The 27,178-nt window shown below is 39.0% G+C and overlaps 1 protein-coding gene across 1 annotated transcript in view; it reads right to left on the minus strand.

The window, feature by feature from the left end:
* The window catches only part of vwa5b1 (von Willebrand factor A domain containing 5B1), a 34,806-nt gene that overhangs the window by 4,256 nt on the left and 3,372 nt on the right, over window positions 1-27,178 (minus strand). The window contains exons 2-22 of the mRNA XM_063015639.1: window positions 26,993-27,165; window positions 25,020-25,166; window positions 23,962-24,181; window positions 23,544-23,698; window positions 22,824-22,955; window positions 19,843-19,967; window positions 16,911-17,087; window positions 13,578-13,688; window positions 12,723-12,925; window positions 10,581-10,695; window positions 10,273-10,458; window positions 9,309-9,498; window positions 8,037-8,236; window positions 7,112-7,271; window positions 5,478-5,771; window positions 4,712-4,860; window positions 3,359-3,479; window positions 2,750-2,818; window positions 2,274-2,343; window positions 1,684-1,686; window positions 599-719 (exon numbers count right to left, since the gene is read on the minus strand). Coding sequence (XP_062871709.1) covers window positions 599-719; window positions 1,684-1,686; window positions 2,274-2,343; window positions 2,750-2,818; window positions 3,359-3,479; window positions 4,712-4,860; window positions 5,478-5,771; window positions 7,112-7,271; window positions 8,037-8,236; window positions 9,309-9,498; window positions 10,273-10,458; window positions 10,581-10,695; window positions 12,723-12,925; window positions 13,578-13,688; window positions 16,911-17,087; window positions 19,843-19,967; window positions 22,824-22,955; window positions 23,544-23,698; window positions 23,962-24,181; window positions 25,020-25,166; window positions 26,993-27,131 — 3,087 coding nt within the window. The 5' untranslated portion in view covers window positions 27,132-27,165. The remainder of the gene's footprint in view (window positions 1-598; window positions 720-1,683; window positions 1,687-2,273; window positions 2,344-2,749; window positions 2,819-3,358; window positions 3,480-4,711; window positions 4,861-5,477; window positions 5,772-7,111; window positions 7,272-8,036; window positions 8,237-9,308; window positions 9,499-10,272; window positions 10,459-10,580; window positions 10,696-12,722; window positions 12,926-13,577; window positions 13,689-16,910; window positions 17,088-19,842; window positions 19,968-22,823; window positions 22,956-23,543; window positions 23,699-23,961; window positions 24,182-25,019; window positions 25,167-26,992; window positions 27,166-27,178) is intronic.

Consider the following 27,178-nt stretch of genomic DNA (forward strand, 5'->3'; position numbering starts at 1 on the left):
CAAATGTTGGGGTTAAAGTCATCATTTAAAGACAGCATGAGACTTATTAATGCTTAATGTAGGTCAGGGTCGGTCCATTTCTGACTGACAGACATCATTGTTTTAATGAGTGACTCTAATAAGGGCAGCTACAGTGTAATGTTGCCGACCAGCATTTTAAATTAGTTGTAGATGTGTTATGGGATTCAAGCAGGAAATGGAAATGTGTGCTGTGTAAACAGTGTATGCCTGTTATAACAATGGATGAAAGCTTAGGACACCAATCCGTCACCCACTCTCTCACACCTAGGGGCAATATAGAGCAGCCAGTCCAACTTCTGCATGGGAAGTAAAAGTGGGAAGAAACCGGAGTTAAAAAACGACCACATAGACACAAGGAGATAAATGAGTAGCTTGGAGAAGGGAGGTACAAATCAGTAGCTATGGTGTCAAGCAAATACTGGTTTTTTAGTTATTGTGTGTATATTGAATGTCAAAATTCTATTGCTTTTGCTATTTTACTTATATATTTAAATGGTCTTCATTTAAAAATATGATGATTATGATAATCAAAATATCCATCAGTAATTACAGGAAGTCAGAATGATACAATACAAACCAGAGGGATGTAGTCCTTGTTGTCATTATCACTCTCCCCTACAGAATCTGCTTTACTCTGTGCTCGCGACATGAATCCTCTTGCTGCTTTAGTCAGGAGACGTGTTCTAGTGAGGCTTAACCTGGAAAAAGAGAGAAAGCTTTAATGAAATGCCAAAGCTCTGCTCTGCTCCTTACAGCATGTGCTGCTGGTAAAAATAAAATAAATAAATAAAATCAATCACTTTTAAACCACAGGAAGCTTTTAATTTTCACCAAGCAAGTGGCTCAGGGGATATTCATTAGATCAGTAGAAATGTCATTGATCAAATTAATCCTCCCTACAGAGCATTTCTAACAAGCAGGAGCCTTTTAATGTCCACCAAAATCTGTGTTGGTCTTTTGCAGAAACATCCAATAGCAGCTCAAGGTTAAGGTACTGGCCTAGTAATCGGAATGTTGTTTGTTCAAGCATCACCACCACCATGTTGCCACTTTTGGGCCGCTGAGCAAGGCTCTTAAACCATAGTTGCTTAAATTGTACTTGGTCACAATTGTAAGTCACTTTGGATAAAAGTGTCTGCTGAATGCCATAAATGCTTTATTGTGTTATTGTTTGTGGAACAAAAAACAAAGAGTTTAAGAGTTTCTCTCCTGTTCACAAAAGTATTTAGACTCTTTATTAAATACAAAGAGTCAAAGAGTTTAACCTAATATTTTCCAGCAACTGTAGGATATCATGTTTAAAAGCAACCCAGATTTACTGGGTCTACACCTAGTATATGGATGGATGGATGGATGGATGGATGGATGGATGGATGGATGGATGGATGGATGGATGGATGGATGGATGGATGGATGGATGGATGGATAGATAGATAGATAGATAGATAGATAGATAGATAGATAGATAGATAGATAGATAGATAGATAGATAGATAGATCGATCGTCGTGTATGCATAGCATAATTACAAATAATTGAATAGTCTGATTGCGATTCATGCGTGAAGAAAAATCAATACATAACTAAATAAGAGAAAAATAAAGATAGATGATTTTAAACATTTAAACAATAGAAAGAGATGCGGTGAAGCAATACATTTAACTTACTGGATGAGTACTGTTTTCGAACATGTATCTGATGTATAATTGAACAGTAATTTTACAGAATTATATCTGTAATTGTTACACTGTAGCAAGTTAAAGCTAACAATACATGTACAGAACAACAAGGCATTTAATCCTCTAAGCTTTCAAAATCTTCTAGCAGTCCATAGCTTACTATTTTTCAGCTCTAAAGTGACTAAAAATCCCAGGAGGTATTGTGCTCATAAGCACTAATGTGCTGCAGCTGAACTCAACACTATACAGTATAATGAAGCGTAGTGTTTAGCTTGGTACGTCTGTGCATTGTGCCAGACAATAAAGTGCTGTGGGTTTCCAGTAATCTGTCTGTAATGAGGAATCATTTGTGAGTGAATCAGAGTCATTAACTTTATATTACTTTACCACCTGATAAACAAACGTTTATATAGCATTTATATAGAAATGGTATTCATCACATTGTGTGTGGAATAAATCTTGTAAATTGCTGTGTTAAACCTGCATGTGACACATAAAATTTGTCGCCTTTTTTTTAAGTGTAATAGAAGTTTTAGTGCTTTCCTATTACCCTCCCTCTCTCTCTTATATTCACCTGGCAGAGAAGAGGCTTTCCACTGATCTCTGTGCATGGTCGGAGGTCATCGTCGGACTCCTTTGGGAGGCTAAAAAACAAAAGCAGCAGGTTAGCCTTCTACTCTTTCCTTTTATTTAGCTCTGACTCACCGACAGAACAAACACAGTAGAAAGAGGATACACACGTCTCACACACTACAGTTCCTGAAGGACACGACAGCATCACAAGCACATGTTAAAGTGTCTTTAACCTCATTTATATATACCTTTATAAATATATATATATATATATATATATATATATATATATATATATATATATATAGAGAGAGAGAGAGAGAGAGAGAGAGAGAGAGAGAGAGAGAGAGAGAGAGAGAGCGAGAGAGAATGTTGTGCGGATTGTTGGTCCAGCTATAGACTTTTGGAGGGCCAAGCATCTGTTGCTGAAATAAATACACATTTTCTTCAGTTTGTAGTCAGTAATTTGTGCTGTACCTTCTGCAAAGCTGAATCGTTCCCATCCAGCCGATGAGGGAGTGCTACAGGGGGAGGCACCGTCTTCAACTGAGAAAACAAGTAAACAAGCATAAAAATTGTATGCATTTAATATGAGTTATACCTGATTGGTAGTCTCAGTCTGATCAGTCAGATCAGATTTTATGCAGCACTTCGTCAAAAAAGTGCGATGACGACAGTAGCAACAATTATGAAAAACCTGATCAAATATTGAACATGACAATATCACTACAATGTATGTGCTACTTAGAGTATTTCTGCCTCCAATAATAAAAACACAAGCATATAATACACACTAAACATCCTAATTTATTTCATTTAGCCTCCAGACTGATTTTAAATCATGTGGATGTATTTGTAGTAATCTGTAGTTGGGTTGGTTGCTTGTACTTTTCGCGCTAAATGATTTCAACATTTTGGATCAACTGCATATTACCATTAAGAATCATCTCTGTAAAGATCAACAGAGCAAAGCAGTCATGCTAATATGAGGGCCAAAGTTCAACAAATGTAAACGTATTTAAAATATTGCTGTGGCAGTGGCATTAATGCTAAAATACACATCACACACGTTTCAGGTGTTCTTACGAGTCAGTGGTGTTTGTTCCTCTTCATCGGGCAGGCAGCTGGAGTGTAAGCGGCCCGAACCCACAGAATAACCACGACTTTTCCTGCTTCCTGAGTGAGACCTTAAGCGTGAGCCCTTCTGCTCTTCTCCTGAAAAGAAATGTGAATGTTCTGATATTTGGCTGCATTTATCAGTCACTTAATTCTTATCGTCTCTTATTGTCTGAACCTACTGCTGAGCATCCCATAGCATGATGCTGCCACCACTATGTTTCACCGTACAGCTGGGCTTAGCCTGGTGCTGTGCAGTGCCTGTTTGTCACCAGATATATTGCTTGCTGTTCTGCCCAAAGTAAAATTTGTATCTAATTAGACTAGAGAACGAGCTTTTAGATTGACTATTAGGTTATTTCTCACATCTTTGACCCAAGGCCCATTTTGCCTAATTTGGAAAAGTAAAGATTGTGCCAAGCTTCTACCATTCCAACATTATCGAATGCCCCATGGCCCTTGGGACATTCAAAACTTTAGATATTGTTCTATATCCTTGTCCGTGTCTATTCCTTGCCACAATATGATCAACTCAATCCACAGACAGTTCTCTGAACTTCATGGCTTGGTTTTTGTCCTGACAATGCAGTGGGCTCTTATAGACGCGGGTGTGTCTTTCCAGTGTAATGTTAATTTAAATTGCAGCAGATGAACTTCATTTGAGTTCTAGACACATCTCAAATATAATTAAAGCAAACAGGATGCACATGACCAGCATTTAAAATGCCACTGCAAATACAGTTGTGAATGAGATTTAAATTTTTAAATGAATTCACCCATTGTGGGTGATTAAAAATAATAAATAAAAATTATATCTATTTATATCTATTCTGCTCTCCTAAATACACTGTAATTTGTCTTGTACTAATATAATAGTAAATCATATACAATGTTTTTGTAGTGCTTATGAGCAATTGTAATTAACTAAGGTGGCAACTTTCTTACAATACACTATTTGGTAATTACTTTATTGAGCTTTATTTATTTTTACACTAATATTACTGACAGTAAATTATTCATTTAAAAAAACAGAACCAAAAAATTAAGTGCATAAAAGTCTGTGTATGTTATTTCCCTTAGCATTTGATGCAAGTGACCTCTTATGTGTAAGATACAATTAAATTATTAAAAAGTCTTTTAAAATCATTACTAGAAAGCAGGACCAAACCCCCCAGGGAGGACTTGTAGGGGTCTAAAGCTCCAACTTAAATAAATCCACTCAAAGTAGTCAGTGCTGTCATGTGATGTGGATGAAAATCCTTTGACATGAAAAAGCATTTTGACGTGTTCACGAGACATTTAAAGCTCATCAAGAAAACAAACATGTGACTTACCAGTGCGTAGATACTCAACAGAGGTGGGTAAATATTCATTGCTGTCTAGATCAATAGGCACAAAGGCTGTGTATTTGCTCAGGATGTTGCAAGCTTTACTGGTTTGGATGGCGTACAGCTGGTAGCGCCTGCCAGAACCTAAGAGACAAAAAGGCCCATTTACAGAATAGTTTGGTAGACACGGCCACAAAATGCTTTGAGTACTGTTACTTAAAAACGATTTAAGTAGCTGTTAAATTATCCATCAGAAGAACTATATGAGTAAAAAAAACTACTCAATTGCGCATGCTCACGTATCTATTTTAAATCAAACAGTGGTGGTTATGAGAAAACCATTAATGGTAAATGAATTGTAGCACCTCACAGCAAAGTTTGCATGTTCTCCCCGTGTCTGCGTGGGTTTACTCCGCCAGCTCCGGTTTCCTCCCACAGTCCAAAAACATACAGTCAGGTTAATTGGAGACACTGAATTGCCCTATAGGTGAATGGGTGTGTGTATGTGTGTGTGTGTCTGCCCTGCGATGGACTGGCGCCCCGTCCAGGGTGTTACTGTGTGCCTTGCGCCCCTTTAACCCTAATTGGATAAGCGGTTAAGAAAGTGAACGATCAGTTTTGTATGTATATTTGATTTTGTAAGCTGGTGAGCATTGGGTGTGAAAGGGGTGGTCACATACTTTAGGCTATATAGTGTATTAAACAAAAAACAAACAAACAAAACTACATGACTGTATAATGTGTATTGTCCGATCACCTACCATGTTCAATCTCACACTCCTTGTTTGCCATTTGCTCAAAGTCCTGAATAATGGAGTGTGCAGCCAGATGATGAAAGGTCTCGTTCCACAGGTCCTCGTGAACCTTTTCCTCTCGTTCTCGACCGTTTAGGTAGGGCTCGATGTCAAAGCACACCTCCCATTTCACAGGTTTCCCACATAGCAGGCCTGAAAGGACCACCTTACAATCTCCTTTACTTTTGCCCATGGTGTTGAAGTCTCCAGCATGAGGGTCTTGAGGCGTTTCTGCTTCACAGAGCTGATGAGCGTAGCCATCTGTGAACACAAGCAATGTGTAATAAACATTTGTTCCAGGTGTTGATAGAATGTGACAATTGTAATTTATTCATAAAATGCAATCCATCTAGAGTATGTGGATTAAATAAATTAGATGACTAATAGGTAAGACTAGATAATTTGAGTAATGACTTTCCTCCGAATTTAGTCATTTCCAATTCCCTGTTGAAATTTCACTAGACCCACATTGGGAAGGAAGGGTAGCAGACTAGCACAGCAAATTCCAGCTGTAGGTATGTGGGATCACGCCACACATGTATTCCTCTACCACACATGACTGTTGCTGTGGTGGTGGTGGTTATTTATAAATTTTGGAACAGTTTAATCTTTACCTTTGGTCAAGAGCTTGTGCTGCATGTTCTTCTTTTTATAAAAATAGGTATGATCATTAGGTGTGTGGATGTTGATGGTATAAGCTCTCAAACAAGTTTCTAGTTTTGTTGTAGCATTTAGCAGCAGGGCACAGCAATAATAATAATAATAATACATTTTATTTATATAGCGCTTTTCAAGATACTCAAAGACGCAATGTCCCAATACTGAAAATATAGTATCACAGAATGTTTGAATATATCTGTAAGACTAATTATAGGTATACATTTAGTAATTTAAAATTCGTTTTAATGGCATATCTTGCTCCAGCCATTGTCTTGTGATTCCTACCTTTCAATAAGCATGTATATGACTTTTAAATGCTTTAATCATTGGAGTATTTAAACATTTCATGAGTAAATATGGACATATTTGCCCCAAATCTACACTGATTTCATGGGCGTGCTTTGTCTATTTCTAATGAACAACATTATTTTTTCTATCATTTTTATCCAGTTACATGACATTTCTGTTGGCTGCGTAGGGCACAGGCTAGCACACGCCCCCTCCAACATGCTGCTTCTTTACAGTGGTCAGTGGACAGCTTCAACATGGAGGTCCTTGTCCTGGTACCTCAACCAGACATGGAGTCTGGTCTATCCATCCGTAGACACAGCCAACTAGTGAGCGTCCAGCCATGACATTTCTGGGCATTGCTGACATCTTGGGTCTCTGTAGTAGTGGGTTACAGAGACTACAGCTGTGCTGTAACAATTTTATTTGGTGTACCTTCTACATCTAACATGTTTCCTGGGCCTGTTTTTATGGTTTTCATGGTTCAATGTCCACTTTCAGTGCTGGTAAATTATTAATTTGGTGCTGTTAGTTTAACCACATGCTGGGCCACTCGACCAGTGAATCACATGGACCCTGCAGGTAATGACAGTATTCCACACATTCATACTGACACTGTTGAAGTACACAGTGAGTCATGGTAAACGACTGACCTGCCTCTCCTGTGCTGTCAGTGGAGGATTTTGAGCCATTCTGTGCAGCCTGGGTTTCATCTGGCGCTGTGTCTCCATGGGTCCCATTAGGGGGTGTATTTCTGTGTCCAGTCACATCTCGCCCTCTGCAGGATGTGTCACACAGGCTGGCCAGCTGAGGCTGAACACAGGACAAGTACAAAACTGTAAAGGAATTTTGTGAGGTGTCCATGGTATGAATCTTATGCTTCATGGTGTGTATTTTTAATACTTTATTTAGGCTCAGTGCACACTATTAGCCATACTCCGATGTAAATAAAGTAAAAGGAAAGGAGTGGGGCACTGTTAGCTCAGCGGTTGAGGTTCTAGACTAGTAATCAGAAAGTTGCTGGTTCAACCCTGTCACCGCCAAGATGCCACTGTTAGGCTCCTAAAAAAGGCCCTTAACACAGGAAAAGAAAAGAAGAGATTGTAGGAAGGTAAACAGAGCATTCTGTTCCACACTAAGCAAAAAAGCTTATAAAATGAAAGCATTTTGCATTAAATTTGTGTTCAGTATCTGTAGCTGGTTAAAGGTTGTCTGAAACACACTCTGGTCATAAGGTGACATTCACACATGTATTTCTGTACCACTCCTCCCTTTCAAGAAACCTCTGTGAGGTTGGTAAATAAGTCGACGCTTGTTAGCAGATAAAGGACAGAGGAATCACATCCATCCTTCCTGCTTGCATCCAATTTTCTCTTTTGGTTCAGGCATATTTTTATCAGCTCATTATGTCTGTGCAGCCATGGGCAGAGCAGCACTGGTGCATGTTTTTATGGCAGCCTGTATTATTTTTGAATTACTACTGTGGTAAAATTGGCTCATAGACAAGGCATGATAGAGGCTGTGTGATACAAGTCTGTTTTAACATGTATTTAACAGGACAAAGTGATTCTTACTAACCTGAAAGTTCATGTTCCACTGGGCTCCATGGTCGGGGCTCGTCTGTACGATGAGCTCCTGGACCTTCGCTCTTCTTAGAGGGTTTTTTCCCACTGCTGAGCTTGGATCACTGAGAGTGTAGACCTTCTTCAGAGGATTATTGTCCTCTATCTGATTGGTGCTGTATGCACGCCTTCTTGGAGAAGTGCTTAAATCAGCCCCTGTAATATGGAATCCATTATTAAACATTGATTTGCCAAAAAATTAAGGACTGCATAAGAATGCAAATCTATATCTGTGTTTTTAATGCAGGAAACTTTTTGGGATTTGTTTAATGTTAGCTAAATGTCTTGAACTATACAACAATAAGTGCAATTTAATTTAAATAAGGTTGGCAAGTAGTAAAGAGGCTTTAAGCTTGACACCATTAACACAGCAGTGCTGTTTTTAACATTAAATACTAAAGATTAATTAAAATCTCAGTAATTTATGTAATAGTAGTCAAATATTACAACACTATACCACAATTGTAAAAAGGTAGATTTACACTGAGCAGCCACAACATTAAAATCACCTCCTTGTTTCTACACTCACTGTCCATTTTATCCGCACCACTTACCATATAGAAGCACTTTGAAGTTCTACAATTACTGACTGTAGTCCATCAATTTCTCTACATACTTTTTTAGCCTGCTTTCACCCTGTTCTTCAATGGTCAGGACCCCCACAGGACCACCAAAGAGCAGGTATTATTTAGGTGGTGGATCATTCTCAGCACTGCAGTGACACTGACATGGTGGTGGTGTATTAGTGTGTGTTGTGCTGGTATGAGTGGATCAGACACAGCAGCGCTGCTGGAGTTTTTAAATACCGTGTCCACTCACTGTCCACTCTATTAGACACTCCTACCTAGTTGGTCCACCTTGTAAATGTAAAGTCAGAGACGATCGCTCATCTATTGCTGCTGTTTGAGTTGGTCATCTTCCAGACTTTCATCAGTGATCACAGGACGCTGCCCACGGGGAGCTGTTGGCTGGATGTTTTTGGTTATTCTTAGTCCAGCAGTGACAGTGAGGTGTTTAAAAACTCCATCATTGCTGCTGTGTCTGATCCACTCATACCAGCACAACATACACTAACACACAACCACCATGTCAGTGTCACTGCAGTGCTGATAATGACCCACCGGTCAAAACTGAAATCCCAAAACTTGCCATTACATCTGTTCATGTCTCATGCAAGAGCTTTAAACTCTGATCTTCAACTGCATGTCAGAATCATTTAGATCATTACCCATGCCATCCTGTTCCACAACACCTTGGCTGCTCTCAGACATGGTATTCTGGTAGGTGTTGCTCGGTGTGTCCCTGGCATTGCTGTGCCCATCTGAACCGCTCTTCCCAGCTTCCTCCTCCAGGCTGTGGTAAAACACAGAGCTGGCTGACTCGTTTGAGCGCATCATGCTGTAGCGCCGTCGCTTGTCCTGATGGCCACACAAGACAACTTGGCTAAATACAGTGGACATGTTGGCATTTTGGAAACAATAATAACACATCATGAAAACAGGTAATTTAAACGAAAAGCGCTAGCATGATAAGTGACAAATGGTTTAAAGGGTGACATACAAATGCAGAGCACATTGAGGCAGTGTGATAGTATAAATGAGCATGCTTGTAGCTGTGGATTTCAGTTCCAGCGATGACAGGCTGATACTGTAGATGATGATTTGCATCAGGTGTGTAAGAGAAGGAAAAACAATATTCGAGCTCCCAGCTGGAACATTATGAATGCTGACCTGACAGGCAGGTCATTCACAGCTGTGAAACATTATTTACATCACTGTTCAGATCATAACTGAATATGTTTGGCTGTGTTGAGCAGCTGTTTAGATAGTTAGACTTTTGATTAATATTTTTAGATAAGCAGGTAGATGTACAATGATGGCGTTGTAAATTACGACATTCATGTTTGATTTTCTAAAGCTGTAGCTCATAATGTTGTGGAGCTTAGAATGAGTTAATAAATTAATGAAGTTGAAATGACACTGATGCCAAAACAAGTACTATACATCTATATACTGTATATCAATAAATAAATAAAAGCATATACAAAGAGAGTGTTTAATTTAAATTGCGTTGGCAAATAGTAAAGAGGCTTTAGGCTAGACAATTTAAAAAGTAAATGAGTAATTTTGGAATCAATGCATGTTTAGTATTTAGCTAAATCAAAGTGTATTTTTCTTTTTGAGTGTACTCACAGATTTGGGATTGCAATGGTAGCGTGTGGTATCACACACCACACTATATCCAACCAGCCGGTCACCAGGGAAGAGGTACGTCGTTCCCACTGGGGACAGTAACACCTCCTTGGTCTCAGGATAGAGCCATTCGATGGAAATGTCACTTAAAACAGGTGTCATTGATTTCTTCAGATATTTAATCATCTGCAAATTCACATACAATAAGCACTGTCAAAAATGCCATTACTGTGGTGATTTGTATCAGGTACAAAGATGTTTTTTTTTTTTGCTTCAGTTTTATTTAGATTAAAGTTAGATATAAACACCTTAGGTTGCAGTCTCTCTCCTTCTGCCAGAAAATCTGCAGCTCCTTTAGAAACAGTGGCGAGACCTTCAATGAGACGCCTGCAAGCACCTGAGCCTATCCCAAACGTGTAGCACCTGTGAAGGACACAAATACATCCAGTGGGTTCATAAGTTTTTAGACCCCTTAACATTTTACATCATTTATTGTGGTATGTATTTGGATTGGATTTGGTGTGAATTTTATATGAAACAGAATTTATTGCCGCTTTTATCCATCAGTTTACACTTAATGACAAAATGACAGAGTGAAAACACATTTCTTAGTTCTGCAAAAATAATTAAAAACAAAAAAGTAGAAACCTGAATGTACACATATTTAATACTTTGTTGAAGCCCCTTTGGCAGCAATTACAGCTGCGAATCTTTTGGAGATATCTCAGCCAGCTCCAGGCAAGATGCTGGAAAAAGAATGACTTAATTGACTGACTGCACTACTGAAAATGAACACATCCAAGACAAACAAAAATCACCCAAGTGTACCCAGTTTAGAGTAACAAATATACCCTGTACATCTTTTGGGAGATGTTAACCAAAGTACCAGGAGATACTAATTCAGATTAGGAGAGAACAAGATCCCAATATCACACCAGCCTTAAGTTTGCTAGACCACACTAGAAGCTAACTGGAACCTGGTTCTGTGGTCAACACAGACAAAAGTAGATATCTTCGCCAACACATAGGTTTGGTGTAAACAGGATGGTTGTAAGAAAATGATTTAATTACCAGTGTTACTGTAAATGTTAATTTACACTAGAAGTATTAATACATAATCAAATACTCCTTAGGAAATGTAGACATGCTTATTTTTGCCAGTAGTCATATTCCAATACTACTGCTACAACAGAATGTTACTAGATGTGTACATTGTGTACGGGATAAAATATGCATCAATTGCTTTGTCTGACCTCCAAAACCTAGTTCTAGCTGGTTTAGACCAGTTCCTAGCTAAGAAATATCTTTTAACAGTGGAATCTTCCACTGTCCTACAAGATCACCAACAAAGTATGAAGAGATGTTTGTTATAATTATCGATATCTACGGAGCCTCTATGCAGACAAGAATAAAACTTTTATACTCACAATCCAGTTTTTGAGGTATTTTATTACGGGTTTTTCCACCACAGTTACAGGAGGATCTGTGTAATGTTTGGGGCTGTTTTTATCCAAACGCCTGGGGTAACAAAAAAAATACTACATGCATAGAATCATAAGCTTAAGTATCAGAACCTGCTAAATCTGGACCATAACTGGATCATGGTTGGTCTTCCAGCACACAATAACCATGGTCATTTAAATCGCTCAACCTGAATCAAATAAAGAACTTGTGGGGTGAGCTGGGGTTCTGAGAAATGCGGTGCCTTCAGTTTCATGTTAGATTACATGATAAATGTTAAAGATTGAATTTCACTGTGAAGGTTCATGCATATCAGATGAGGAAAAATGTCGTCTGATTAATACCTCAACCTTTAGCTTTGCTGTTAACATCTGTTCAACTCATCTGAGCTAAACGTTCATGACTATTAGCTTTTTACGCAGGGTTTGTGCGTCAGAGGTCTGGTCAGACTCTGTATGTGTCTAATGAAATCACGGCATGGAATTTATCCCTCAAAAGAACAAAAGTGTGTATAGCCTGTATCCAGCAGCAGCTGTAGCGCCAAAAAGGATTTACAACTGGTAGACATGGTAATATTGCAATAAAGCATTTTAAAACAACAGAGATCAGAGGTATTCATATACATGTAAAAAACATGACATGTATATCACGTCATGCTTGGAATTTTAATGACTTCTACAACTGTTCTTCTTCTGTGATTAAATGGTAGGAACATACTTTATTTCATACATACAAATTTCTTATAAGCATTTTTACTCATTTTTACTCTGTTTGGACCCATTAAAAAAGAAGAGTTTGACTACAACCATTACAAAAACATAAAACAAGTGTCTTTTTTGCCAAGTACCAGAAGATTTAATTAAAAATTAAAAATTAAAAATTTTTTTTATTAAAAACTCTTATAAAGCAGGTTTTAATTCTTATGTTACAGCAGAATCAATATGTGCACAGGTACACAACCATGATCAGGAACCTTAGTGTCACTGTACCTGACAAATCGGGCGTAACTACGGACCAGTTGAATGACCCTCCCCGTGTTACTGACGGCGCCGTTAGTAAGGAGGAAGAGCAGGCGAGGATGACCACGCTGTAGTGGCTGCCTTAGGATCCACTTCAGTGGGGCCAGGATGTTGGTGCCACCCATATCAGCTCGCATCTTCTTTATATATTCACAAGCAGTAGCTAAACTCTCCTGCAACATAGTACACAGTGTGTGTGTGTGTGTGTGTGTGTGTGTGTGTGTGTGTGTGTGTGTGTGTGTGTGCGTGCGTGTGTGTGTGTGTGTGTATGTGTGTAACTAAATACATTACTTAGTCCATTAGGCTAATTAAGTTAATTAGTTTCAACGAATCTGCAAGCAATTATCAGTAATAATTATTTAAATGAATTGAGAATTTTGTGATATTTTGGCCTTTCCAGAAATAATAAAGCCCAAAATAGTCGCAAAGAGTGAGCGGTGGGTGTTACTCCTTATAACTGCAAACAGTTTGGCTCATGGACAGGTGTCTACACACTTTAGGCCATACATTATAGATTTGGTAAGCAGAGCTTATAAAATGTGTAATAAAAGTGTCTGGTGAGTGTATATTGTATTGTATTATTTTGACTTTTCATTTTTATATTTTACCAGCGCTTTAATCTAAACTGGGTCATGGTGGGTCTAGTTTACCCAGGATTACTGAGTGCTGTGCAGAAACACAGCCCAGACAGGACGTTTCAATCCATCGTAGGGTCTTATAATGTTTGCCAAAGTTGGTGGCAAACACTATAAGAGGAAGGAAATGTAAAGAAAGAAGGTCAGAATCAATTGACTGCATTGTTGTAGCTGCTGGTGGGTGTCGTACCTCGTCAAAGCTTTGACTGGTGCCAAACAGTGCTTTGAATGTCGAACCGAATCCAATAATATTGAACAGGCAGGCTGGGAACAGGCTTTTCAGAATCACCACCATGGCATCCTGGGAACACAAACACACATTCAGAGGAAGTGAGGCATTTAGAGCGGATGAAGGTAAAAACTGAATAGGTTGGATATGAAATGATGAGAACAATAGAAAAAAGGAAATAGCAGGACCTGAAAAAGGTCGACCCTGCCAAGCAAAAGCTACTGGTCTGCAGAAAGACACAAATGCCCTTACAAAGGGCACAATGCAATAAAAATAGTAATAATCCAAAATAAACAGGATTTAATCCCTTAATCTCGCTGCATGATTTTATTTGTTTCTCCCATAAACAGCATAAACAAATGCTTTCTGATCAGACAGGACATAAAGCACAGCGGTGCATCAGGTACCAGGACATACACAGAACCAGAGTGAGGTTTTAGGGACCTTTTTTCAATCCTCACCTCTGTTCATAATTGTTCAGGCAACTGTCAGTAAATGGGATTGTTATGCCCTGAGATAGATTGGCACTTTTGTGGGTACACTCCTCCCCTTGTGCCATGTGTTTTCAATCCAGTGACCCGTCGACTACTTGTGGCTGTGACGGAGGATCATCCTCAATCAAACCCACCATGAGTCATCGCCGCCTTGCGCGTCACGCGCCTCAGCCTCACACTGCAGTGCAGGTTTAACATTTGCTCGCAGCGCTTCCCACTCACTCCCCTGAACAGTCCAATATCATCGCTCCTGCAGCTCCAGCCACGCAGAGATCAAATTCAATCATTTCAGAGCAGCCAAGCAGAATCTTATTAGCTACATTGATTCTTTTTTTTAGAAAGCTAAACAATACAGGTAAAAATAATACTATAAAATTAATGCTATACATTTACAGCATTTAGCAGACGCCTTTATCCAAAGTGACTTACAGTACTGTGACAGCATACAGTCTGAGCAACTGAGGGTTAAGGGCCTTGCTCAAGGGCCCAACAGCAGCAACCTGGCAGTGGTGGGGCTTGAACCAGCAACCTTCTGATTACTAGTCCAGTACCTTAACCACTAGGCTACAACTGTCCTATACATGTTTTCTGATTTGTGGTTACAGTTTAGGGAAGGCTCTTTCATCTTAGAGCATGATTTTATGGTGGTTTGGAACTCCACCTTTGGGATGAACTGGAATGTTGATCATTATGGTCTACCCTCATACATTTACTTCGGATTGAATGGACACAAATTCCCTCAAACATGTTCCAAAACCATGTGTAAAGCTCTCCCAAAATAGTGGGGGGTGGGGATGTCCATATACTGCTGGCCTTATAGCATTCTTCTTTGTCCAATAATCTTTAAACTAAAATTTAAGATACATCACAAAAGTGTTTGTTTTTTATATACACCAAAAAGTCAAGGTTGCTTTGTGCAGATCCTAAAATAGCTACAATAATCCAAGAATATTAAAGGGGTTTGACATGAAGCTTCTGGAACACAAGAGACAGGTGCAGTCAAGCAAGCGTTACACTGCCATAGGTTTTGAGGTTGTCATTCAAGAAAGAAGCCACTGCTGCTGCTGCTTTTTCTTCCATGTAAATAACAAAAGTTAAGCTTTATGGTTCTGATGTGTGAGCAGGGCACATTTTTAAACAGCAGCTTTTAAGCAATGATGATAATAGAGGTGATTGAAATCCCAAGACTAACATGACATACTGTATATGGCCCATTCAGGTACATGTAAACTTCTGACTTTAATTGTACTTTTCTTGGTACAGTTTAAAACCTTAATGAAATTCAAATGCAGGAGTTGGAAAAAAATGGCGATTGGCTTGAAATGACTAAATTACAGTTATAAATGCAGTTCCACAAGCAAGATCTCTTGGGTTTAATGGTGAGTAAAAGGCTTTAATATGTGAAGGTCATTTAATGAGGTCCAGAAAGGTTAACTAGAAAGTGCTTGACCAGTCTACAAGAGAACCATCAACAAAGCAAAATTGTTGGCACAAGTAAATTGACGAACACTTCGCAGAATATTTGCTTAATGTCCTAATGTCCTAAAACAAAAATGTATGAGCACCACTACAGCCCAGTCCCAATGAAAACTCAACATTACGTGTCTCACCAGGCTGGAATTGATGGCAGCTTTGCTATTTGGAAAAGTTTTGTGATTATATATGTTGGTATAAGAAGCAAAAAATTTGGACCCCTGAACACAAAAAAAGAAGTAATATGATTTGATCTAACACAATTTATTCTACATCTGGATGATTTTCTGTTGGAGGACACAGGGATTGTTTCAGCTGTCTGCTGGTAGATCTATAACAGGCACCAGATAGTGAAAATCATAAGGTCCACTATTTGCTTTGTATGGTCATAAATATCACACAAATGTACAGAATTGTGTACCCAATATGGTGTAAACACTCTTTTCTGATAATGGTTTCATATTTTAGGATAATAATGCCACTGTCAATACTACTAAATAATTTCATTTAAAAGACATAATGAGAGGGTAAATTAGCTTCTACCTTCTTAATGATCTAAACATCGTTAAATATTTTTGCAAAGTCTGTGAAGTAGATCATCACCCCCTTCACTCCTCAAAGAAACTTTTGTACTAGAAGAGTGCTTTGACATTCCACCACAAAACCATTAAGAGCTTAAACGCAAGCATTTCAAAATGGATCAAAGGCATTTTGGAGATAAATGTCAACACCACTTCTTTTCACTGCCCTAAAACTAATATAGTGCTACTTGTTTCCAATATTTTGTCCACCCCTTTATATTCTATAGTTTTATAAAGTCACATTGTTTTGTAGGCAAAGTTTTTCTTTAATACAGTGAAGATCTATTATTATCTAGTTATTAGGATTTTAACATCATGTTTTACACACTTAGGTTACATGCATGACAGAACAGGTAGTTACTGGTTACACAAGATTCATCAGTTCAAGTTTTTAATGTCAAACACAGTGATGGACAATTTTGTATCTCCAATTCACCTCACTTGTATGTTTTTGGACTGTGACAGGGCACCAGAGCTCCCAGAGAAAACTCACACAGACACAGGGAGAACATAAAAACTCCACACAGAAAGGACCCGGACCGGTTAAGGTTCAAAATAAACATGAATACCCAACACCAAACTAGAGAAGATGGACTTGGGAACAGTAAGACAGTGGACATATGCCAACAATGTCTAGAAATGCAGCCAATGTTTCAATGCTAGACTGGCCTGCCTACAGGGCATCAAAGTGACCACATTTTCTCCTGGATACACTAATCATCTTCTATAAAAGAGATCAACCTTACCTTAACTTTGCTGAAGTTGACTGCACTCATACTTGCACTGCGGTCGATCAGAAAAATAAACTCCCCCTGCACCCTACGCAGGTCAGAGGTCATGGATTTCAGGTCGGGGCAAAAGTTGAGCATGACCACTGGGTTGTGCAGGATGTCCTTATGGAGTCGTTTGTGAATAATGCCAACCTGCACAGAGCACGAAATGATCAGGAGTGTCAGAGCAACTGCAAACATTACGGGCTACATGTTTAATAACAGCATGGACAATATTGTTGCACTATTTACCACTGTCTTAGTGTAAAAATGCAAACACATGAAATGAGCATGTCATTTTAATCTTAATAATCTGTATGGAGTTTTTGTGCCTTTGGACAAAATATCATAAACAGGTAACAAATTAATTTGTAATAAATTATACACCAATTAGGCATAAAATAATGACCACCTGCCTAATATTGTGTTGGTCCCCCTTTTGCCACCAAAACAGCCCTGCAACTGCAATGCACTGTGTATTCTGACACCTTTCTATCAGAACCAGCATTAACTTCAGCAATTTGAGCTACAGTAGCTCGTCTGTTATATCGGACCACACGGGCCAGCCTACGCTCTCCACGTGCATCAATGAGCCTTGGCCGCCCATGACCCTGTCGCCGGTTTACCACTGTTCCTTCCTTGGACCACTTTTGATAGATACTGACCACTGCAAACCGGGAACACCCGACAAGAGCTGCAGTTTTGGAGATGCTCTGACCCAGTCGTCGGAAACCTGTTCACCCTCTCGAGGTTAAAGACTGCAAGTTGAGACTGCAATGCCAACAATGCTGCTCCTACTAGATGTGACAGGTACCTGGTGTGTTTGCACCAAAATGTCCAGACTTCATCACAGACTGGACTGAATAATGAAGAACTCCAATTATTTTTTTGCTAGTTATAACTTTCAGTTCAAAGAGGATGGGTCCCTGCTGAGCCTGGTTCCTCTCAAGGTTTCTTCCTGTAATTTTTAAGGGAGTTTTTCCTTGCCACTGTCGCCCTCGGCTTGCTCAGTAGGGTTTTTTGGTCTGCTGGTCCTGGAATCTGTAAAGTTGCTTTGAGACAATGTCCATGGTAAAAAGCGCTATATAAATAAATTTGACTTGACTTGACTTGATTATCAGTGTTATTTACTTCACCTGTCAGTGCCCATAATGTTATGCCTGGTCAGTGTATGTAGTAGGTTCAACTCTTGGTCTTTCAGAACAGCTTTAGTCTTTAGGAGTTTGTATGGATCCATTATGATCTTGGAATAATAAAAAGTGTCTGAACCATAAGGTGCATCTGGTCCTATAAAATGACCTCATAAAATGATGTTTGTTGTTACACCACCTCTGGACAGGATGTTCTGGAGAAAAGCTATACAAATGGTCACCAGGAGCTGATATCGGCATCGGTATTTTTGCTACTCATTGCTTGAGCATGAAGGCATGGTTAAAATATTTTGATTCATGCAAGAGAAACACTGTGTAAGTGTGAAAACAACAAGCCTACTTAATAATTAACCTCAACAACTACAGTATAATTACCATTTCAAACATTACATTATTCGTCAGTACTTTACTTTTTCTGTATGCTAATGCAGCTGGAATGAACATGACTCATATTCCTCATAGCCCTGCACATTACCACAATGTCTTACTATCAGACTCTGAATTAATATAATTTGTGGTGATTATTCTGCAGTTTAGTCTATCTTTAGCCACTCATAGTTTTAAACCATTAACAGTTGGTGTAAACATCATGAGAGGATGAGAGAAGCTGCACATCCTCCTGTTCTATCACCATGTAGGCAGAAACACTAAATGCACTTGGTTGAAGGCCTCAGGTGGTTTCCATAGTAACACCATTTTATTGCCACTCATTTTTTAACTAAAGGTTTTTAGCCTCCTGTTGAGGAACAAAGGTAACCCAAGGATCTAATTGCACTTGCCTTTGTGCAAGTCTTTGCCGTGATTATTTCTAACCTAGTGGTGCACGAGAAGTGGGCTCTATGTAAAACTGAACTTTCCGCAGCTGTGCTAACTTTTAAAAGTTATTTAGATCATCGTGTCTAAAATCCCTGCTGAAAAATCCAGCTAAGATAAGATTATTATGGCAGCTGTTTTTGAACGTTTTATATGTTTCAGGCTGGTTGTTTAGCCAGGTGAAGCTAGGTGAAGCTGAATGTCTATCAGCCAGCTTGGTAAAGCTTTATATACCTGGGCGATCATCATGGCCATATTAATCAAGTTGGCTGACTATTATAATCAGCTTGACTCTGGTTACACTGGTCATAATAGCTGTTAAGCTCTTTCAGCTCATTATGCTGGTTGGTCATGATGGCTCAACAGCTCATTGATTTAGATTTACAGCATTTAGCAATTGAAGGTTAAGGGCCTTGTTCAGGGGCCCACCACTGGCAACTTGGCAGTGATGGGATTAAACCAATGATTTTTTGGTAAGAAAAGAAACAGTACCTTAAAAACTGAGCTACTAGTGCCCTAAGCCAGTTAAAATGGTCATAATGGATAACCACCTTGGTTAAGATGACAAGATGGATGTCCACATCTAATTCAACTAGACAATGGCTGTCCACTTTGGTTGAACTATAAAATGACAGTACATCTCTTTAAAACTTAAAATACTGGTGGTCCACCTTGGTTAAGCTGCTCATTATGGCTGTTTTATCCGGTATACTGGTTGGCTGTTTTTGCTGATCAACCACCTTGATTAAGATGGTTATGATTTTCAACCACCTTGGTTAAGGTGGTTAGGTTGGTTATGACAACCATCCAGCTCAACCATGGATTAGCTCAACCATCAAAGGTCACATGCTGGTAGAACAGCAAAACCTTCCAAATGAAATAAAGACAACAGCTGCCTATAATACCAAGATTTTGTTTTTGACTGTTTATCTTTGGATTCTTACCTTCTTTTCATTGCTGGAGTCCTTCTTGGTGGCCTTGATATAGTCACTTCTTCCCTTTAGATGTTCATCGTACTCCTCTGGTGTCATGTCTCCATCCTCAATAAGGACATGAGGCAGATGTGGCTCTAAAAAAAGTTTCACCTTAGATAATTGCTGGTCACGCTTAACAAACCACTTCATTAAAATAATGTGCTAAATAGATGCTAAAGGTGCAATTACTTAACACCTCAATATCCTGATGAGCCCCAGGATTACAGTACAGAATTAACTCAGCTTCACATAAAACAAATGACTGAAATATCCAGTGTTGAAACTTAATCTATGCTCAACCACATCTGTACCAAACGAATGAATAGAATGAATTTCAACACATTTCTTTGAGGTGCTCTAATATAACCTTCATGTCAGGTGATAATCCTTCAGCCTGCATGCCAGTCACTAACCCATCATTGGTATTTTCTTTAAAAAGGACACAATTTTGTTGAGATTTGTTTTCTAGAGATTAAAAATGATCTAACAAAATCTGCCAGGATACAAGCCTTGCAAATATAGTCTGATGAGTTAAAAACCTCACAATGCAAATGTTCTGACTCTCGATGGCTCTTGGCAGAGACATCTATTTGCTCTCCCTGTGGCTCCTCAACTTGATGAGTCCTTAGGCCACTGCACAAATGCAGCCAGCTCGATAAGAGGGCACCAGATTTATTTCTCTCTCAAAGAATCATGAGATAGAGTTCAAAAAGAGCAATTGGGGAAGGTGGTGGTGGTGATGGGGAAGGTGGTGGTGGTGATGGGGGGGTGTTAAAAAAGAAGGAGCTGGCAAAAGCAAGCATTGCACTCTGAGCCGCCTGAAGATGTTGATCCACAGCCTACACCAAGAAGGAGGAGAAAATGTCAGACCATGGACTAATGTTTTAATACCTCAGTTCTAATGAACAGCCAAAGCTTGGTGTGGGTGTGCAGAAGATTTAAGAAGCCTTAAGGCTGAGGTCGTTTTGGGAGACTGGTCTGCTGTTCTTACATAAAAAACACTTGTGAGTGAAGTCGAGATTAAAATTCTGCAAACTCTTAGTAATGTCATAGTAATCTTAGGAAATTCATTGATCTCTGCAACTGGTATTTTTCTAAAACTAAACAACATTTTAAACATCATTTTACCTATTTGAATTGTTTTATAGGTATCTTGGGGTTTCTGAAAAGAAACTAGGTGAAAATATGCATATAGCAACTTAAATTATACATTTGGAGCCGCTCAGGTGGTGCAGCAGTAAAAACACACGCTGGAACCAGAGCTGGGATCTCGAATGCATCGTATCGAGTCTCAGCTCTGCCTGCTGGCTGAACAGCAATTGGCCTGTTGTTCAGATAGGGGTGGGATATTAAAAAGGATAGGGTCTCTTTCATAACTAATGCAATTACGACCTCTGCTGACTGATTGATGGCGCCTGCACAGAGATGAGAAAAGAGTGCTTTTAGGGTGTGTCTCTCTGTACATATTGCTGAGTGCACTGCACTCGTCAAAAAGTGTAGGTGATAAAATGCATACGGCTTGCTGCCCACGTTTTGGAGGGGGTGTGGGTTAGCTTTGTTCTCCTCAATCAGAGCAGGGATCAGCATTGGTGGAGAGGAAGCAATCCTCTCCACCAATAAAACTCTTTTTGGAATGGAATGTCAAGCAAGCTTATGGTTAGGTGTCGGTTAGGTGTTTACTTTTTCATGTAGTGTATTTAGCAAAATGTCAACATTGCATCACAACTTGAGATCATAGAAATTTCAGCTTCCAAAGCAGGGACACATACAACTGGGACCTTGTTGTAAACACGGTAAAAATCTAAGCAACCTAACACTTCTGTATTTCTGACAGATTACTAGTTCCGCTCCATATTGCAATAATGGCTCATGCAGGCACAGGTAGTAAAGTTTATGGTGTTTGGAGTGTGTGGTGTGTGGCTGTATTCTTTAGCATCTTGCACAAGATGTTGAAAACCACCAGCAGTGTGCCTAGAGAGCAAAGTGCCTAATGGCACACATTTTGGATTGCTATTAAAATAAATAGCACACATAGTTAAATTGCAGTAGAATAGTAATCATCCAAATACTAGAAACCTGTTGCAAAGACGTCTTTCAATTGCTTTGAAAGCCTGGAGCAATAATGGACGCACTGTTCAAGAGCTTCTTTCATCCTTCAGATAAATCTGAACACTTCATTAATAAACAAGAACTGAAGAAGACTGCACAAAGTTAATTATTTCCTGGCAGGCTGTAGAAGTTTCCTAAAACAAATAACGCCATCTGTATAGTAAGATTGCAAAAGCTGTTTGTCTTTGCACTCATTTACGGATGTGAAACATAGTGTTTAAACAGCTGTTAGTGCAGAATACAAATGTTGCCAGAACATCCTGACAATTTCAGCCAGAACGTACCAGAAATATTAAACTAGTTCTTTACACTGATTGTACAGACATTAGTACATTATCAGGATGCTGCATTCTCAGACATGTTGTGCCCTCTTTATAACGGGCAATTAACCTAATGCAAGTAAAGGACAAATCTAATATCTCTACAAAAGAGTGCAGTCATGTATGCATGCTTTTTATTTCAGATAGTCTGGATGTTAATAAAATAAATTTTAAAAAACATGAATAAATGAATGTCCTTTTTTACAAATCAATAAAGCCAAAATTGTATATTGACCAAAAATGCATCATCACAGCAGTAGCATCTACTACACAACGAGATCTTATGACCTTAAAACTCTATATTAGCACAGAAATTGGCACAGTCCTACATTCAGTGATGCCACCCTGAATGGAACTGGAACTGAATGAGTTTGTGAGTGGATGTGTAACATCACTTCCACAGGTTAGTCCTAGCTAATGTACTCTGTCATGAAAGAATTACAGTATATATGCAATTATATCTCAGTGTGTGTAAAACGAATGTTTCCTTTTGGGTTGTGTGTATGCAATTGGGGTACACACCACTGGGGTAGATAAGGATCTCCACAGGACAGTCATAAGTGTATTTGTCTGCCAGGGTCACCACAATGCTGGTGGCCGAGCGGGCGGATGGGTCAGCGTCAGCCCGAATGGCATGAGAAGGGCTCTCCACACCTGAACAAAAACAGCATCCTCACACTTGTAATAAATTCTTCATTATTTTCTTACAGAGGTATCAAATTGGGATCCACCCAACCATCTAACTGTCTGTATCTGTACTATTCTTACCTACTATTACCTGCACTGTTCTGTTCTACCTACTATTCTCATACATGTTTTTATAGACTAAACTAACGTATTAGTCCACCCATCAGTAATACATCCTTTCTTGATGTTACCAAACATCTATTTCATTAATCCATTCACGCTTTAATGCCGTTCATCCAACTGACTGAATCTTCTTTCCATTTATCATTAATACATTCATTCATTCTTCAATCCATCTTTCCATCCTTCCTGAATCCATCCAGCTATCTATACTAGTGACCTATTCACCCATCAATCCCATGCTATCAAACTGACCAATGCATCCATCCTTTTACACTCATCCATCATCTCTTTCTGTCTGTTTTTATCTTTACTGTTCTCAGTTCATCCAGTTCAATTAATCATCCATTCATCTATGTAACCATCCATCCAATTGTTATTGATCCTTTCATCCAATTTATTCAATCAAACAATATATATTCTAGACATTCTGACCTGCCAGTAGATATGGTCCTCTAATCTCCAGCTGGAAGTTGAATTCATAATCAATGGAGTTGATGGACTCCTCCTCCAGTAGCCAGGTCAGACACAGCTGATTGTTTGAAGCCATCTGCTCGTGAGAACCTGCAGCACAGTGGGGTCTGTCTCGCCTGAGTCAGAGAACAAAAACATTCTCACTGATAGTTCTTAAATGCCAAAATGATATTTATTTTACATTAAATGCTTGACAGTAGGTACAGTGTTGCTGTTACTCTTGTGAGGACCATAAATGCCCTGGCCGTCTTGGGAATTTTAATTGAATGATTGGAACACATTTATGTATTTAAGTTCATTCATATTCTGACATTGAGCTTCTTCGTCATTCTTTTTTAAAAACGCATTAATTTGGAGAACGGCAATGAACATGTCCTACTTTCTGCTTGTGTTAGGAGAGAAAGCCTGCTCCTCTTTGATGGACCGCTGGACTCTGGGGGTGCAGACCGCCGGCGAGGTGACTCGGACTCCACCGTTAGGAAGCGTGGTGAGCTCTGATGAAGTGCTGACTAACACATTTACAGTCTCCAGAGGGGGTATGACTCCCAGGTTTACCACCAACACCATCCTCTCAAGATCCTCGTCAAGCAGCACATGACCTGTAGCACCAATATAAAAGCAGCATTCAGTGTCTACATAATTAGTTTTATTAACCTTAGTGTAGGTATTAGGTGACGTTAATGTCACTGACATACGACCAGTGGTTCTTACAATAAGTGTGAACCATTGAATTGCGATTATCATGAGCAAAACTTATGGCTGCAAACACTCTATATTGCATGAGCAGCAAATTGTAGGAGCACACCTGAGACACAATTGAAAGCTGTGCATGATCAGGGCTGCTGTGTGAAGGTCCCAGTGAACATGCTGTTAACATCAAATCTAAATCAAATCTTAAAGAATGAGGACTGTTTTGGAGAAAGCATACAAAAACTCAATTTGAAAAAGAACACTGCAAACGCAAGCTGGAGGGCTGTGTCCTAATCCACACAAAATCCTATACATTGTGCTCAAAATAATGTGCCTCATCCTTGTTTGAAATTAACTTAAGCACACTAGGTAGTATGTAAGATTTGGAGCACAACAGCACTCCTTTGCTCGGTGTGCAGCCTGATACAGAGAGAGTCATGCTGATATATAAAATTAATGTGATTCTCCTTATTCAATTCATTGGTTTTATATTAGCCATTAATTTTATGTTTCCACTCTTCATTTTCATGATCCGGCCGCCCCTCCTCGTATTCCCACATATATGTCATTAGTGCAGCCCTGTTCAGAGATGCTCAGCTTATTCCAGACTGGTACATGTTTTGCAATAACACACACTAGGCTAGTTGGCAAAAGTTGCAAATGACAAACAGTTATGGAAAAAATCAAATATACGTCAAAGGGCATAGAAAAGACAAACAAAAAAACTAAGCAAGTTCCCACCAGTGCCAGCTCCACTGGTCGCTGTTCCACAGTCAAAGTAGCAGTCATCGATTTTTGTCTTGTCTTTGATCTGCAGTGTTATTATCTGACTTGATATCATCGCCTCAAAGCCCACCACCACTGATCCCTCCTCCAGAGGGTAAATGAAAATCCCTAAAAAAAAGGGAATAGAAAGATGGATGGATAGACAGACAGACAGATACTTTATTAAACCCGAAAGAATAGGAAAAGATTTAGCATACACAATACATACCTATTAAATAAAAAATTTTATAGAAATGTATTAGAACTGTTTTAATGTAAAAAAGTAAACTAGAGAGTAATAATGATTAATAGAAGTAATTTAATGACAATAGCTTTTTCACATTTTCTCATTAAAGTGACAGCAATTATATTTTTAACAATATAATTGAAAGATATCAGTTATGCTGTGAACATTTTGGCAGATTGAGCCCCGTTATTCATCTTACCTAAACATCATTATGGGATAGGATTACCATACAATAACAGATTTTGGATGTGAGAGAACATCCCACTCTTAGAATGCTTCAACTGCTTCTAAAGCATTTTTTTTTAAAGCCCCTAAAGGCAAGAAGTTAGGAGTGCGCAGAAAGAAAATGTTACCCTGTAAAAATACTCAACACAGTAAACATGGTATATTGTTCTTGCATGGCAGCTGGGGCCATATTAATCACTATAATTCCATCCCTGCTTTCCCGTCTGTCTCAGACTAATATCATAATGCTACTACAAATAACAGCATCACACTTTGTCCAGACAGTGTGACTGGCAGAGGAAAACGTCTAGCACAAAAGTGTTTGTTGCAATGGTAATGTTGTAATACTAACATGTTGCTGTACTGAATCAAAATGAGTTTTCATTTTAAATACATACATTCATAAATACACTCTAATCTCAGTGTGTGTTATAATGGGTCTAGTTGTCTTCTAAGAACTAAAGTAAACAATTAGCACTATTATTCATTTTTACATTTTACTATTTTTACTAAACACTTCATCCTTGTCATGTTTGTGGCACCGTCCAGAAAAACAGGGAGCAAGACATAAATACACCCTGGAAAGGACAGCACACACACTTCAACTTACTTACAATTAGAGTAATTAGCAATTTAGAGCAGCCATTTCACTGTGTTATGTGAGGTGGGAAACAACTGTGTGCTCAGAGAAAACCTAATCGAGAACAAACTGTGACTAGTGACTAGAGATGAAACTCAAAACCCATATATGGCGTACTCAACTGCACCACTTTCACCATTTTCATGCAATAGTCTTTAATGTCCTGACTCATTTTGCTGTAAATGCTAAATTGCTGATGGCATGATGTAACTTATAAAATGTAAACTGTCATATCCAGCTCCCCAATTGTAACTTTCTTTACTACTGCAGATCCCTACCCTGACCGAGGAGAGCTTAAAACTATCACAAGCTCTCTCTCACACATGTGCTTTTACTGACCACTTCTTTTCACCTGCCAGAGAGCGAGTCACATGGTGAGCAGTAACAGGTACCATGATATCAACCATTTCTCATGCAGGCATCTCAACCAGCCAGCAGATGCTGCATTTAAGTAGCAGTGAGGAACCTGTTCAACCCTCCCTCCCTCAAGGCACAGCCAATTGTCTCTGTGTTGGTGCCAAGTCGATCAATTAAGCAGCTAAGACTAAAACCCAAGAGCTCAAGATCTCAGAGGTGGTGTGCACTTTAACACATTTGATTGCCTTTTGCATTTTCTTTTTGATGCCCCTAATAAAAATATTACTGCAAAAAATGCTGTAGATTTTAAATAGACATTTACAATATCCTATCCACCTACTGGTATGTAATTTGGGGGTGAGGGGAATAAAACAGTACCCAGAAAAATGAAATGGTAAAAACGATAAAAACCTATAAGCATACTGAACTGTAGATTTTCATGTATAGTATCAATACTGTGAATGCAAAGAGAAGGAAGAATCTCACCTTCTATGGGATGGTCCTCTATGTTTTCATACGTCATGGAGGCTGTCATGGCTAGGGTGTAGCCCCTGACACAGGAAGTGATGTCAGAGATGCTGAGTGGCAGGGCACTGCGCTTTGCCTTGTTAATCAGGCCTGGCATGGTTGCAGACTAGCAGGTTGTTTTATGAGCTGCACTGGACAGATCAC

This window comes from Trichomycterus rosablanca, chromosome 19, assembly GCF_030014385.1.
Source record: "Trichomycterus rosablanca isolate fTriRos1 chromosome 19, fTriRos1.hap1, whole genome shotgun sequence".
Classification (NCBI taxonomy): Eukaryota; Metazoa; Chordata; class Actinopteri; order Siluriformes; family Trichomycteridae; genus Trichomycterus; species Trichomycterus rosablanca.